The 14,456-nt window shown below is 37.8% G+C and overlaps 1 protein-coding gene across 2 annotated transcripts in view; it reads left to right on the forward strand.

Annotated features, from left to right (window-relative positions):
* INTS4 (integrator complex subunit 4) overlaps positions 1-14,456 on the forward strand; it is a 97,986-nt gene that overhangs the window by 36,284 nt on the left and 47,246 nt on the right. For both annotated transcript variants that reach the window (XM_045557278.1, XM_045557277.1), the window contains exons 9-11: positions 4,235-4,306; positions 6,107-6,281; positions 12,516-12,721. In XM_045557278.1, coding sequence (XP_045413234.1) covers positions 4,235-4,306; positions 6,107-6,281; positions 12,516-12,721 — 453 coding nt within the window. The remainder of the gene's footprint in view (positions 1-4,234; positions 4,307-6,106; positions 6,282-12,515; positions 12,722-14,456) is intronic.

Consider the following 14,456-nt stretch of genomic DNA (forward strand, 5'->3'; position numbering starts at 1 on the left):
CCCTTTCTTTCTTTTTCTTGCCTACTTGCTCTAGCTAGGACTTCCAGTGTATATTGAATAGAAATAGTGAGTGGGCATCGTTGTCTTTCTTGTTCCTGATCCTAGAGGAAAGACTTTCAATTTTTTCCCCATTTAGTATAATGTTAGCTATGGATTTGTCATATATGGCCTTTATTATATTGAGGTACATACCTTCTATACCTAATTTGTTGTGAGTTTTTGTCATGAAGGGATGTTGAATTTTCTTACAGGCTTTTTTTTTTGTGTCTATTGAGATGATCATATGGTTTTTGTCTTTCATTCTGTTAGTATGGTTTATCACATTTATTGATTTGTGCATGTTAAGCCATCCTTGCATCCCTGAGATGAATCCCGTTTGATCATAGTGAATGATCTTTTTAATGAACTATTGGATCAATATAGTAGTATCTTGTTGAGAATTTGTGTATAAATACCTGTATACATATAGGAATGCCCTGTGTTTCTTCTTTTGTTTTGTCCTTGTCCAATTTTGAAATCAGGGTAATGCTGGCCTCATAAAATAAGTTTAGAAGTATTACCTCCTCTTCAATTTTTTGGAATTATTTGAAGAGAATTGGTATTAGTTCTTCTTTAAATGTTTGATAGAATTCAATAGTGAAGCCATCAGGTCCTGGGCTTTTTCTTTGATAGAAAACTTTTTATTATTGATTCAATTTCCTCACTTATTGGTATGTTCAGGTTTCTTATTTCTTCATAATTTAATCTTGGTAGGTCATATGTATACAGGAATTTATCTATTTCCTCCGTATTATGAAAATTGTTGGCATATAGTTCATAATAGTTACTTTTTTTTCTTTTGTATTTGTTTTTATTTTTCTATAGATCTCCTCTGTGGTCACATAATAGTTTCTTATGATCATTTGTATTTCAGTGGTATCAGTTGTAATGTCTCCTTTTTCATCTCTGATTTTATTTATTTGAATCTTCTTTTTTATGAGCCTAGCTAAAGGTTTGTTAATTTTGTTTTATCTTTTCAAAAAACCAACACTTCATTTTGTTGATCTTTTGAAATTTTTTTAGTCTTTATTTTGGGTTTCTTTTTTTTTTTTTTTTTTTTTTGTGACAGAGTTTCGCTTTGTCACCCTGGGTAGAATGCAGTGCTGTCATTTATAGCTCACTCCAACCTCAAACTCCTGGGCTCAAGTGATCCTCCTGCCTCAGCCCCCCAAGTAGCTGGGACTACAGGCGTACACCACCACGCCAGGCTAATTTTTTCTGGTTTTGGTAGAGATGGGGTCTCACTCTTGCTCCTTCTGGTCTCCAACTCCTGGCCTCAAGGGATCCTCCTGCCTTGGCCTCCCAGAGTGCTAGGATTACAGGTGTAAGCCACTGCACCTGGCCATCTTAGTCTTTATTTTGTTATTTCTTTTCTGAGTTTTATTATTTTCTTCCTTTCCCGTTGTTGGGCTTAGTTTGCTCAGAGACACCATCTTACCTCAACATATTTGCCTTGGTTAAAGTAGAACAGAATGTAGATATTTTTCTGATTGGTGAGATGCACTTTATGATGAATGCATTATCTTTTTGCCCCAAATCTGCTCCTCCTGTATTTTCATGAATGATGCCATCATCCACTAAGTCATGAACCAGAGGAATCTGGGAATATTTTTTTCTATTTGGGAATATTTTTTCTATGTCCTGTATCCATTGAGTTACCAACTCTTATCAGTTATACCTCTTGATGTCCCATAAATCTATCCCTTCTCCATTTCCACTGGCCCCACATTAATTTAGGTCTCACCATTTTTCATATAGATTTCTATGCTATAGGGCTCTTTGAAATTTGTGGATTTAAAATGCAAAGCTCCTGCTGTTCATAGATGACACTGAAAATTTAATGCAAGTAATGATATGTAATTTTTTGAGGCCCAAATTTGAATAGTACCCCCTCTGTGCTGCTATGTTGGGAAGGTACTCAGTTGAAAGCATTGGAGGAGGGCACTGGGAATTATAGATGGAGTAACTAAATGTAAAGTTATTAAAACTTTCGTTCTTTGTGGCGAAAAGCCAACTGTCAATGCAGGAAAACTAAAGAGTTAGGAGATCTTAAAAATTTATAGTTCTTATTTATAAAATTGATACTTGGATTAGAAAATGAATGTTAGATTTGGCATTGGATCCGATCTGTGTAATAAACAACTGGACCACATGGGAATAAGAAAAAGTAGTTTTGAAACTACTTCAGTCAAAAATAGTACAACTGTTGTTCTCCTTGAATCATAGGAAAGGTGTTAACTTGGGTAAGGATATTCACAAAGAACATGTAATTTTCTATTAAAAATGTGATTGGAAAAAAGATCCTATCCTGTATACGCATTTCGATGTTTATTGGGAATTAAAGAAGGTCTCAGAGATATTCCTGAAGAATATCTAGGACCTACTCCAATAGCTTCCTAAATTGGTCTCTTTGCTTTCATTTGGATTCCTTGTGGTCCACTGGCCACACTATTGTAAAATGGCCTTTATGAAATATAAATCTATGTTATCCCTTACTTGAAATGAGCAAGTTACTTAATCTTAGCCTCAAATTTTCATCTAAACAATGAAGATGATAAAGGTACATTCTTTATGGGATTATTGGGAGGAATAAATTTGAAAACTATAAGTAAAATATTTTACACACTGTTTAGCTTATTAAGTGTTTAGTTGAGATTATCTAGTTATTATTCATAAGACAAACCCCTTACCATGGCAAACAAGGCCTTTTATGATCCTGTCTGTTCTGCCTCATTTTCAGCACTCCCATATTATGTTCCATTCCTAAAACCACTTAATGCTTCATTCACATGGCATCTTTCTTCATTTGCACTATGGTTTCCAATTTCCCAAATCTACCTCTCCCTGCCTCTACTCTGTACTGCTTGTTCTCTCTATTTGCATAGCATTCTTTATAGATGTGTCTTATAATATTTCATAACATATTGCAGTTATGTCTTTGCTTATCAGTTTACCTCACAAGTCTGTGAGATCATTGACTGTAGAGTTGATATCTTTTTATTTTTGTATTTTTGTTCCGATAACTGTAGGCATATAATTGAATAGTTGCTAAATAAATATTTTTATTTCTTTATTTAACTTTTGAGATAGGGTCTGGCTCTGTTGCCTGGGCTAGAGTGCAATGGTGTCATCATAGCTCACTGCAACCTGAAGCTCCTGGGCTCAAGTGATCCTCCTGCCTGAGCCTCCCAGGTATCTGGTACTATAGGTGTGCACCACCACACCCAGCTAATTTTTAAAATTTTTTATAAAGATGGGGTCTCAGGCCGGGCGCGGTGGCTCACGCCTGTAATCCTAGCTCTGGGAGGCCGAGGCGGGTGGATTGCTCAAGGTCAGGAGTTCGAGACCAGCCTGAGCAAGAGTGAGACCCCGTCTCTACTAAAGATAGAAAGAAATTATCTGGCCAACTAAAAATATATATACAAAAAATTAGCCGGGCATGGTGGCTCATGCCTGTAGTCCCAGCTACTCGGGAGGCTGAGGCAGTAGGATCGCTTAAGCCCAGGAGTCTGAGGTTGCTGTGAGCCAGGCTGATGCCACGGCACTCACTCTAGCCCGGGCAACAGAGCGAGACTCTGTCTCCAAAAAAAATAAATAAATAAATAAAAGATGGGGTCTCACTGTGTAGCCCAGGCTAATCTCAAACTGCTGTCCTCAAACAATCCTCCGGCCTCAGCTTCCCAAAGTGCTAGGATTACAAGTGTGAGCTATCATTCTTGGCAGCATTTGTTTTACTGAATGTGTGAATAAATGAACACATGAATCGAATGAATGAAAAGGAGTGGAGAGAGAGTGGAGAATAGTGGTTAAGTTGCAGAGGATTCTGGAACCAGGTTTATATCCCAGCTCTTCAGTTCACTCTTTGTGACCTTGAATGTGTTACTTAATCTTTTTATATTTCCTTTTCCCCATATATAAAATGAGACTAATAATAGTTTTTACTTTGTTAGGGTTATAGTAAGGATTAAATGAGTTAATATATGTATAAATCTCTTAGAATAGTACATGACACATAGTAAGCTCTATTTAGGTGTTAGCTGCTGCTTATATTTTTGTTATTTTCCTGATGATTCAGAGTCCATAGATATCTTTACTATCATAAGTAATGTCTTTATTCATTTAAGTTGGCTGCAAACTTTGAATTTTAAGATAATATTTAAATCATAAAAGTTACCCTGGATTCTTTCTTTTTTAGGGCTCTATGGAGCAAGTCAGTTCTCATTTCTTGGAGCAGACCCTTGACAAGAAGCTGATGTCAGATCTCAGGGTAACTTGAATTCTTCGTTGTTTAAACTGGGTTTCTATAACCAGTATCAGTGTGGCTATATGCTGAGTTGTGTCGATTTAATTTAGCAGCCTATGCATTTGTTAAATTAATGTAGGGTGACTAGATTACATTTTAATTTAACATCTTAGTAAATTGAACCAAATTATAATACAAGCTATGCCATTAAATTTTGTATTATTATGATGAAATATTTTGTGCAGGTTGTGTTTTACAAAGAAGAGGAAAGATTAACTTTCCGTTTGTTAGAAACTACAAAGGTCTGTTCTTATTTTGTGAAATAGTATGACATTTTAGGACTCCTTTTCAACAGCTATTCTCATGGAAGGGAGATCTCCAAACACTAACAAAATGCCTCTTCTAGAATCTCCTTAAGCTTTGACTGTGATGGTTTTCTAACATGATTGGTGGGACCAAATATGAGTCTGAGAATATGATATGTACAGTCATTGTCAGTGCCTCAATTTTTTAATTATAAAAGTGATAATAAAGAGTTAAAGAATTTTTAATAAATAGAAGGAAAGGGGAAACAATTTACCCATATTCCTCTTACTCTAATGCAATGACTTTGGTCATTTTGGTATATTTCTCCCAGCTCCTTTTCTTATGCATGTTTTAAACATTGCATTATTGTATGTAGACAATTTTATAGTCTACTTATTACATTTGCCACTATATCATGTGCTTTTTTCATATTGCAACTTCACACTTAGCATTTTTACAGACTACATAATCTGTTAAGTAGATGTGCCATAACTTTTTAGCCCTTTCAATATATTAGACATTTAGATTCTCCTGATTTTTCCACCATTATAAATCACATAAAGGGTAGCATCATCTTGCATATTAGCTCTTTTTTTTTGCGTCATTTTGTAAGATAAATTCTTAGAGTTGACATCTCTGCTTCATGAAACATTGCCATATAGCTTTCCTGCAGGGCATTGCCTTGATTTGAGGTTGGTGTTTGATTTTAAGTGTTCTTTGTGTGTGATGTGGTAGAAGTGTAAAGAAGGAAGTGCTCGTGGTGAATAGGGAGGGGTGGGTGATGCAAAGGTTTCTAAGACATGTCACAAGGTACAAGCTTTAATGCTGGACCTGACCCACATTCTTGCAGGCTCAGGTGCTCTATGTCATTGTTGCCTCTTAGATGACCAGCCATGAGGTTATGGATTCACACTACGAAGGTTCATGAGAGGCTGATGTATAAATCAGAGGGCTAGTTCATTCATTTATGATGAGAGCCATAACATAATCAAGTGGACTGGATATTTGCTTTTGCCAACCAGTATATTCCCCCTTAGGCAATCTGTATAGAAAGTGAACTTACTAGAAGATTGTTTGGTGAACTCACTGTTGCTCAAGCAGAGCACAGTGTTACTAAGTAGAGGATTGCTTTTACTGAGATTGAAAACAATTGTTTTCTAGAATCAATGTGTTGTCTACCCAAATCATTGTTCGAAGGGACACTGCCATTATTTACTTCTCTGGTACTCCTTTTCCTATGTCGTTGCCATGGCAAACTAAACCACCTGTCTGATCAACATATTCTTTAACTATCTTCATCCTCTTTAATTAGGTTACTCTCAGCTGTTATAGACCTATGAGCCTTTGGTCTCACTTTTAATTGAATTTGCATTTCTCTGCCCTAAACTCCTGACTAATTTTTAAAAAGTGTAACTCTCAGAGAGCAGTTTTATTTCCTACCTTCCCATGTTCTCAGGGTGCACCTTAATATCCCTTCATGAACCTCTTGCAACTGGTAATTGTTGTTGTCCTCTCCAGCGGAAACGTACTGCACATGAGCGTGCCAAGGAACTGTACAGTTCCGGGGAGTTTTCCAGCGGCAGGAAGTGGGGAGATGATGCTCCCAAGGAAGAAGTAGATACTGGGGCTGTGAACTTGATTGAGTCTGGAGCTTGTGGAGCTTTTGTTCATGGATTGGAAGATGAGATGTATGGTAAGTATGACTGCATAATAATAGTTCTCATTTGCTGGGTGACTGCTATGTGTCATGCGTTGTACTGGGTGTTATACATGCATTGTCTTGTTTAGTCTTCACAGTCACTCTATGAAATACTTACTATGATTTTTATAAATCATAATTTTACATATTTTACAAACAAAAGAGGCTGAGGCCCAGATAGTATGATACAGTGGGTAAGGGCATGGGCTTGGGGTTCAGTTAATCTATATTCAGATTTCAGCTTTTCACAAAATGGTGATAAAAATAACTATTTTTCTGAGTTGTAAGAATTAAATGAGATCATACGTACATAAAGCACTTGGTGCAATACATGACTTATTCACAGTAAGCACTTAATAATTGGTAGTAAAAATTGATATTATTAATAATAACAATAACTTGGTATTAGTCACTCAGCCAGTAAGAGACAGAAGCAAGATTTAAACCTAAGTATGTCTGACTGGAAACCCTTTATATGTCTGATAAGGACTTTATTTTACCTTCTTTTTTTTGTTTGTTTTTGAGACAGAGTCTTACTCTGTTGCCCGGGCTAGAGTGCCGTGGCGTCAGCCTTGCTCACAGCAACCTCAGACTCCTGGGCTCAGGCAATCCTCCTGCCTCAGCCTCCCAAGTAGCTAGGACTACAGGCATGTGCCACCATGCCCGGCTAATTTTTCTATGTATAATTAGCTGTCTGTATAATTTCTTTCTATGTTTAGTAGAGATGGGGTCTCGCTCTTGCTCAGGCTGGTCTCGAACTCCTGAGCTCAAACGATCCGCCTGCCTTGGCCTCCCAGAGTGCTAAGATTACAGGCATGAGCCACCGCGCCCGGCCTTACCTTCATTTTTAAAAGACATTTTTGTGGGAACAGAATTCTAGATTAGTAAGATTTTTCCCTTAGTCTTTTAAAGGTGCTGTTTCATAGTTTTCTGTTGAGAAGTCTGCTGTCATTTTTATCTTCCTCTGTATATAATGTGTCTTTTTCCCTCAAGCTGCTTTTAAGATTTTTTCCTTATCACCGTTTTTAAGCAATTTGATTATGATATGTCTAAAGTGTAGTTTTCTTCATGTTTCTTATGCTTGGAGTTTGATGAACTTCTTGGATCAAATAGTTTATAGTTTTCATCACATTTGGAAAATTCTTGGCTATTATTTCTTAAATATTTCTCTGGCTTCATGGCCGTTTGGGGACTCCAGTTGTCCTACAGCTCACTGATGCTCTATTTTTCTTTTCTTTTCTCTCTCTCTCTCTCTCTCTCTTTTTTTTACAGTTTTTATTTTCTCTTTGTGTTTCATTTTGGATAGTATCTATTGCTTTGTCTTTGAGTTCACTAATCTTTTCTTCTGCAGTGGCTAATCTGATGCTAATCTCATACAGAGTATTTTTCACCTCAGATGTATAGTTTTCATCCCTAGAAGTTTGATTAGAATTTGGGTCTTTTTAGTATCTTACATGTTTATTTAACATGCTTAATCTTTTCTCTAGCTTTTTCAATAGATAATACATTTATAACTGTCCTGCTATCCTTGTCTACTAGATCTGTTACTTCTATGGTTCCTGGGTTGGTTTTGATTGATTTTTCTCCTCCTATGTTATTCTGCTTCTGTGCATGTCCAATAATTTAAAAAAATGTTTTTGTAAAGACAGAGTTTTGCTAGGTTTCCCAGGCTGATCTGAAAGTCCTGGCCTCAGGCAATCCTTCTGCCTCAGCCTCCCAAAGTGCTTGGATAACAGGTGTGAGCCACTGTGCCTGGCCAGTGTCTGATAATTTTTAACTTGGATGCCAGACATCTAATTGTAAATTTTACTTTATTTGGATACTAAACATTATTTTATTCCTATTACTGTCGTTGAGTTTTGTTCTGATACACATTTTGCTCAGGTCTTATTTTAAGTTTTTTTGGACAGGACCAGAGCAGCATTTGGTTTAGAGCTTATTTTTCTCCATTACTGAAGAAAATCTCTCCTGAATAAACTGCAGTATTATAGGCCCTGTGTGAGCGCTGGAGATTGTTTTCTTTAGTCCTTTTGAGTGGTTCTTTTCTGGCCTCAGGTGGTTGCCTCACACATCAGAACTCAGCTGAAGACTTGAGAGGGACCCTCTGCAGGTCTCACAGCTCTCTATCTCTGTGCAATTCCTTCCTTTCTGGTAATTTGCACTGTGAACTCTAGCCACATTGGCCTCCCTAGACTCCCAGCTCTTGTCTTCTCAACTCTGGAACCTGGAACTCTCTAAACACTGAACCGCTGTAATCATAGAACTCACCTCATGTATTTCCCATTTCTCAGAGATTGCTGTCCTTTATTGTCTGATGTCCAGTGTCTGGAATGCTGTTGTTTTGTGTATTTTGTCTCTTGTCCTAAAAGGATAAAGCTGGTCCTTGTTACTCTATCTTGTAATACATATCCCATAAAGCCCTTGTGATTTCCGTAATATGATGCTATCTGTCTCACATAGATAGAATGGCAGTGCTTTGAGTGATTGACTCCAACCTCTTCATTTTCAGTGAGAGTAACAGACCTGGGGAAGTAATGTTGATTATCTAAATTTTACAGTAAATTTGTGTCAGAGACAGGATTAGAACCCAGGTCTTAAAAATGCCTATAAAAAAATCATCTCAGGATAGAACTTTTTCTTAGAAGGGCAAGAATATTATTTTTGAAAGACAGTTTTTTATCAGGAGGTAAGAATTGGGTTACCCTATCCAATTTGCTCTAAGATGTTCTCTATGTGTAGAAATTGGTTAAAGCTTCCTCTTCTTTTTTATTCTCTATGAACTTGCAACATGAATTACAATAGTTTAAATAGTATTAGATAATAAGGAAGTCCAGTTATTAAAACGCATTTTACCCAAAGATGAGTAACTGAAACCTATTTTATTTTGTTTCTCTTTTTTTTTTTTTTTTTGAGACAGAGTCTCACTCTATTGCCCAGGCTAGAGTGCCATGGCGTCAGCCTAGCTCACAGCAACCTCAAACTCCTGGGCTCAAGCAATCCTCCTGCCTCAGCCTCCCAAGTAGCTGGGACTACAGGCTTGCACCACCATGCCTGGCTAATTTTTTTATAGATATTTTTAGTTGTCCATATAATTTCTTTCTATTTTTAGTAGAGACGGGGTCTCGCTGTTGCTCAGGCTGGTCTCGAACTCCTGAGCTCAAACAATCCACCTGCTTCAGCCTCCCAGAGTGCTAGGATTACAGGCATGAGCCACAGTGCCCGGCCTTAATTTTGTTTCTATTAGCATTTTGCTTTGTTAATTTTTATAATTGAATTTCATCACTATTAATGTTTATATATTTTAGTTATATGGCTTTCAGCTTGTCACTAAGATTTAATTAAATTAACTTCAGTTTAGAGAGTGAGTAGACCATAACCAGGTATCAGATATGACAGCTTTCTAATTTTATCACATTTATGAAACTCTGGGTAAATTTGGGTTTTACGGGCGCATTGCTCAGAATGAAATGGAGCCTTATTTCATTTGGCTGTAGACTCTAGTGTAGTACCTCACACACTTTTAGTCTTCTAATTCATCCATGGTTTACTTCCCTTTTGGGGTTTTGTGCATGCAGTTCTTCTGCCTAGAAAGACCTTTTTCTTTCTTTTGATTTAGCAGCTCCTTCAGGTATCATTTTAGGGATCACTTGTTCCAGAAAGCCACCTCTGATCCCATTGAGTGGGCTATATGCCTCTTGTGCATTTTCTTACATTCCCTGTGCTTTTCCATGGTAGCACTCATCACTTTGTAATACAATTAACTATTCTTGTCTGTAAGCTTTGGGAGACAGTCTTATTCTTGTCCATCTTTGTGTTTTTAGTAATAAGTCCAAAGCTAGTAAGTAGCTAAGTCAGCTCTGATTACACATTTTCAGATACTGAGGATCAGTCTTTTTTTTCTAGTATGGCAGATTCTCTGCCCTGGACCCTTAAGGAGTCTATGACATATTTTCAACATTCCAGAAAGTTCAGTGGAAAATGTAAATTTACTTGCCTATAGCGTGGCTGGACAAGCAGAGTTAAGCACCAGATTTCTTTGCTTCTGCTTGGAATTGCATTAGCTCAGGTCACACTGATTATCTCACGCTGATCAGAAGTTCCTCTGTGATTCCCTTGATGGGCTTGCAAAGGTTACACATGAGTCAGTGTGGTTTAATGGATAAAACCCTAGGAAGAAGAGTCAGCACTTAACATATTTGGGTTCATCTCTAGCTTACTTTATAATTATTAGCAATTTCACGCTTAAATTATATTACTATGAAGTGAGCCAGGTGTGGTGGCATGCACCTGTAATCGCAGTTACTTGAGAGACTGAGGTGGGAGGATCTCTTGAGGGCAGGAGTTCAAGACCAGCCTGGGCAATATACAAGGGCTGTCTGGAAAGTATCCAGCCATTGTTAATATGTAATTTTCATATTACATGGCTGTATACTTTTCGGACAGCCCTCATGTATAGCAAAACCCCATATATGTCTAAAAATATATATATTATTGTGATACGTTAAGTGTAGAAAATACTTCCCTTCTGATGAAAAGGAGGAATTCATAACTATCAAGGAAAATCCAAATCATCTCTCTTTAATGTAGTAACTCTACTTTTATTTATTTATTTTTTTTTTGGAGACAGAGTCTCACTTTGTTGCCCGGGCTAGAGTGAGTGCCGTGGCATCAGCCTAGCTCACAGCAACCTCAGACTCCTGGGCTTAAGCGATCCTACTGCCTCAGCCTCCCGAGTAGCTGGGACTACAGGCATGAGCCACCATGCCCGGCTAATTTTTTTGTATATATATTTTTAGTTGGCCAGATCATTTCTTTATATTTTTAGTAGAGACGGGGGTCTCACTCTTGCTCAGGCTGGTCTCGAACTCCTGACCTCGAGCGATCCACCCTCCTCGGCCTCCCAGAGCTAGGATTACAGGCGTGAGCCACCGCGCCCGGCCCATAACTCTACTTTTAATGTGTCTATAAGACCTTTCTTATACAAGGAACAAATTGTGTTTGTGAGTGTTAACCACAACTTTAGGTTTTATTGTTTTGTTTTGAAACTGTATATTTTGTTGGAGAACTATTTGGGAACTACTGGAACAAAACAGCCATGTATGGAAGTCTTGTGAACATCGTCTGTATCTTAACTCATTTCTCATGTCTGTATCCTAGCACTTTGTACAGGGCCTGGCATATAGTATGTGTTCAGGAAACATTTATTAGTGAATGAACGAAGGGTTTCCAGGTTACAGAGGCTGTATTGTTACATGTTCTGAGCAGGCAAAGGGGTAAAAGACATGCCTCAGTTTTCAAGGTGCTTATAGAACCCATACTATGCCCTAGCTGATATTGATCAAGCTTTTTAACATACGCCAGGTAGTGTGCTTTGTGCTTTACCTGCATTATCTCATTTAGTCATAACAACTTTGTAAGGAAATGGATATTATCTCACATATAACAAGTAAGAAAATTGAGGTGCTAAGAAATTAAGTTACTTATTTGAGATCACCCTACAAGTTAGTGGAGGGATCACTCTCCATAATTTGTCCTGAGACTTCTATCATTCCAAAGCATGTCCCCCTAACTACTACATGATGCTAGCCTAGAATCCATAGACCTGGGTACTAGCCTTATCTCTGCCCTCACTCACTTTGAGGTAAGATAATTTACTTTGCAGAATCTTATCTCTAAAATGAGAATGATCATATTTAGCCTATTTTAATCTTAATAATGATAATATTTAATAACTGACTTGTAAAAAATACTTTACTGTGGTCAGAATATTGAGATAAGTAAGACAACTTATTAATAGTTTTCAAGAAATTCACTTCATGTAGACAGACGTGTGACTTGATCACATGTATGTGGAATCAGACTTAAATTTTTGTCCTTGTGACACCAAACTTCATGTTCTAAGATCAATGTGAAGATAGTGTCTAAAACTGTGGCATGGAGATCTCCCAGGGAGAGTTTGTAGAGTGAGATGAGTAGAGAATGAAAGACAGCCTGAAGAAGAAAGAATCTATCCTGGATTTTTTCTATGGCTCTTAACTTGATGCACAATTGTTTCCTTTATAATTTTTTTTTTTTCCTAAGAGACAGGATCTCACTGTGTTGCCCAGGCTGGCCTTGAACTCCTATGCTCAACTGATCCTCCTGCCTCAGCCTCCCAAGTAGTTGGGCCTAAAGTTGTGTGCCACTGTGTGCACTAATGTGCACTTTTATTTGTCACCTTTTCTCTAGAGGTCCGTATTGCTGCTGTGGAAGCTCTCTGCATGCTGGCCCAATCTTCACCCTGTTTTGCCGAGAAGTGCCTTGATTTCCTGGTTGACATGTTTAATGATGAAATTGAGGAAGTACGTCTGCAGTCCATACATACTATGAGAAAAATCTCTAACAATATCACTCTCCGAGAAGATCAGCTTGACACTGTCCTGGCTGTGCTAGAGGTGGGTGTTTCCAGTTTGTTACTCGTTTCCTCATCAAATATCTACTGAGTGCCCCCCTCCTTTTAAAATCAGGTATTATGCTTGGTATTGGTGACACAACAGTATGTCAGGAAGAACAGTGCTGCCTTCCCAACACACCCCTTCCCCAAGATGGAGGAAACTGACTATCAAACAGACATATAAATAAACCTGGTCTTGCTCTGATCACGAAAGGATGGGGTGCCCTGAGAATAGAGAAAGTATCTAACCTGAATTGGCTGAAGTGAGGTTGGAAGTATCGGGAAGAAAGAATAAATGCTATAGTGGACACTTCAAGGAGGAGTAGGACTTAAAGAGGCATCTTTTTTTCAAGGAGGGAGTGGCACTGGTTGTAGGGTGTAAAGGTACCAAACAGAGGGAGCAATTTCCAAAGATCCAGAGGTAAGAGAAAATATGATGTATTCAAGGAATTAAAAGGAGTTTATTATAATGATAGCATAGAGATGAAAAGGTGGGAGAGGGGAGGAAGTGGCTATAAATAAAGCAGGGGCCAAATAATGAAGAGTTCTTTTTCAACTTTTGATTTCATTCTTCTAGCGAATCATAGGCTATTATAGCAGGGAGGCCTCTTAGGGATCTATTCATTCAAACCTGTAGTTTTATAGAGAAAAAACTAAGTTGTCTGAGCAAGTTAGTGGCTGCACCCCAGGATATGAATGCAGATTTGCTTCCCAGGCAATACCTCTCTATGTGGCTCTTGAATTATTCTTCTAAAGTGCCTGGATTTTATTTGCAAATACTGAAGTTTTTCAAGGTATTCGTAAATGGGATTTGCCTTCTGGTTTCCATTTGTGGGAGATGGGGTTCAGATGTGAAAGGGATAGCAATTTGATGCTTAGTTATTAGCACACTTCTTACAGATTTCTACAACATACTTTAGAAAACAGATTGGGTGCTTTGGTTTTGAAAGTCCCTACCATTCTCTCAGTTGCTTAGCACTTCTATTAAGATTTTTCCTGAATTTGAAATCTTTATTTATAATTTTTCCTAATATGATAAGTTTACATTTTCTTTATTGTTCTTCATGGGTAGTCTCATAGTCTAGCCACTCCTTTCCTTTTTGACTTTCTTTTCCACTGTTTCTCACCTTGAACTTTATGTTGTAGTCACTTCCCAACACTTCATGCTTTTCCTCACCATTTTGCCTTCACTGTAATTTTTCCCCTCTGCCCACAAAACTTTCACCTTTCACCTAGCAGACTTCTGCTTATTCCCACAGCCTGCATTAGGCAGCACATCCAGGAAGCCTTCTTTCACTGCTGCCCCCACCCCTGGGTGTGCTAAAGGCTACTCCTTTGTATTCCCATGACACCCTGTATATACTGCTTTAGGATTTTTCAATAATTCTCTATCTCACAAGACCCAGCTTCTTAAAGGGGAGTCCTGGCTTTTTTTATTTTTTTATTCCCAGTGCTTTACAGTGTCTGACACAATTAGGAACTCAGTAAAGGTTTGCTGAGTAGTTGAGCAATGTTTTGATGTATAGAATTGTTCACAGAGCCACAGGTATGCTTGTTTGTGAGTGCTTTTATATATAATTTGTATAAGTATAAATTCCTTTACTGGTAATTCTGTTTAAGAATTTAAATTTACATAAACTTATTGTCTCTGAACTCTACCCTGCTACTCACTGCTCCCTTATGTTTACTGTGTCACTGTATTTCACTGCTTCAAGCCTAAGGTAGCTGACCCTTTC

The sequence above is a fragment of the Lemur catta genome, chromosome 7 (assembly GCF_020740605.2).
Source record: "Lemur catta isolate mLemCat1 chromosome 7, mLemCat1.pri, whole genome shotgun sequence".
NCBI lineage: Eukaryota > Metazoa > Chordata > Mammalia > Primates > Lemuridae > Lemur > Lemur catta.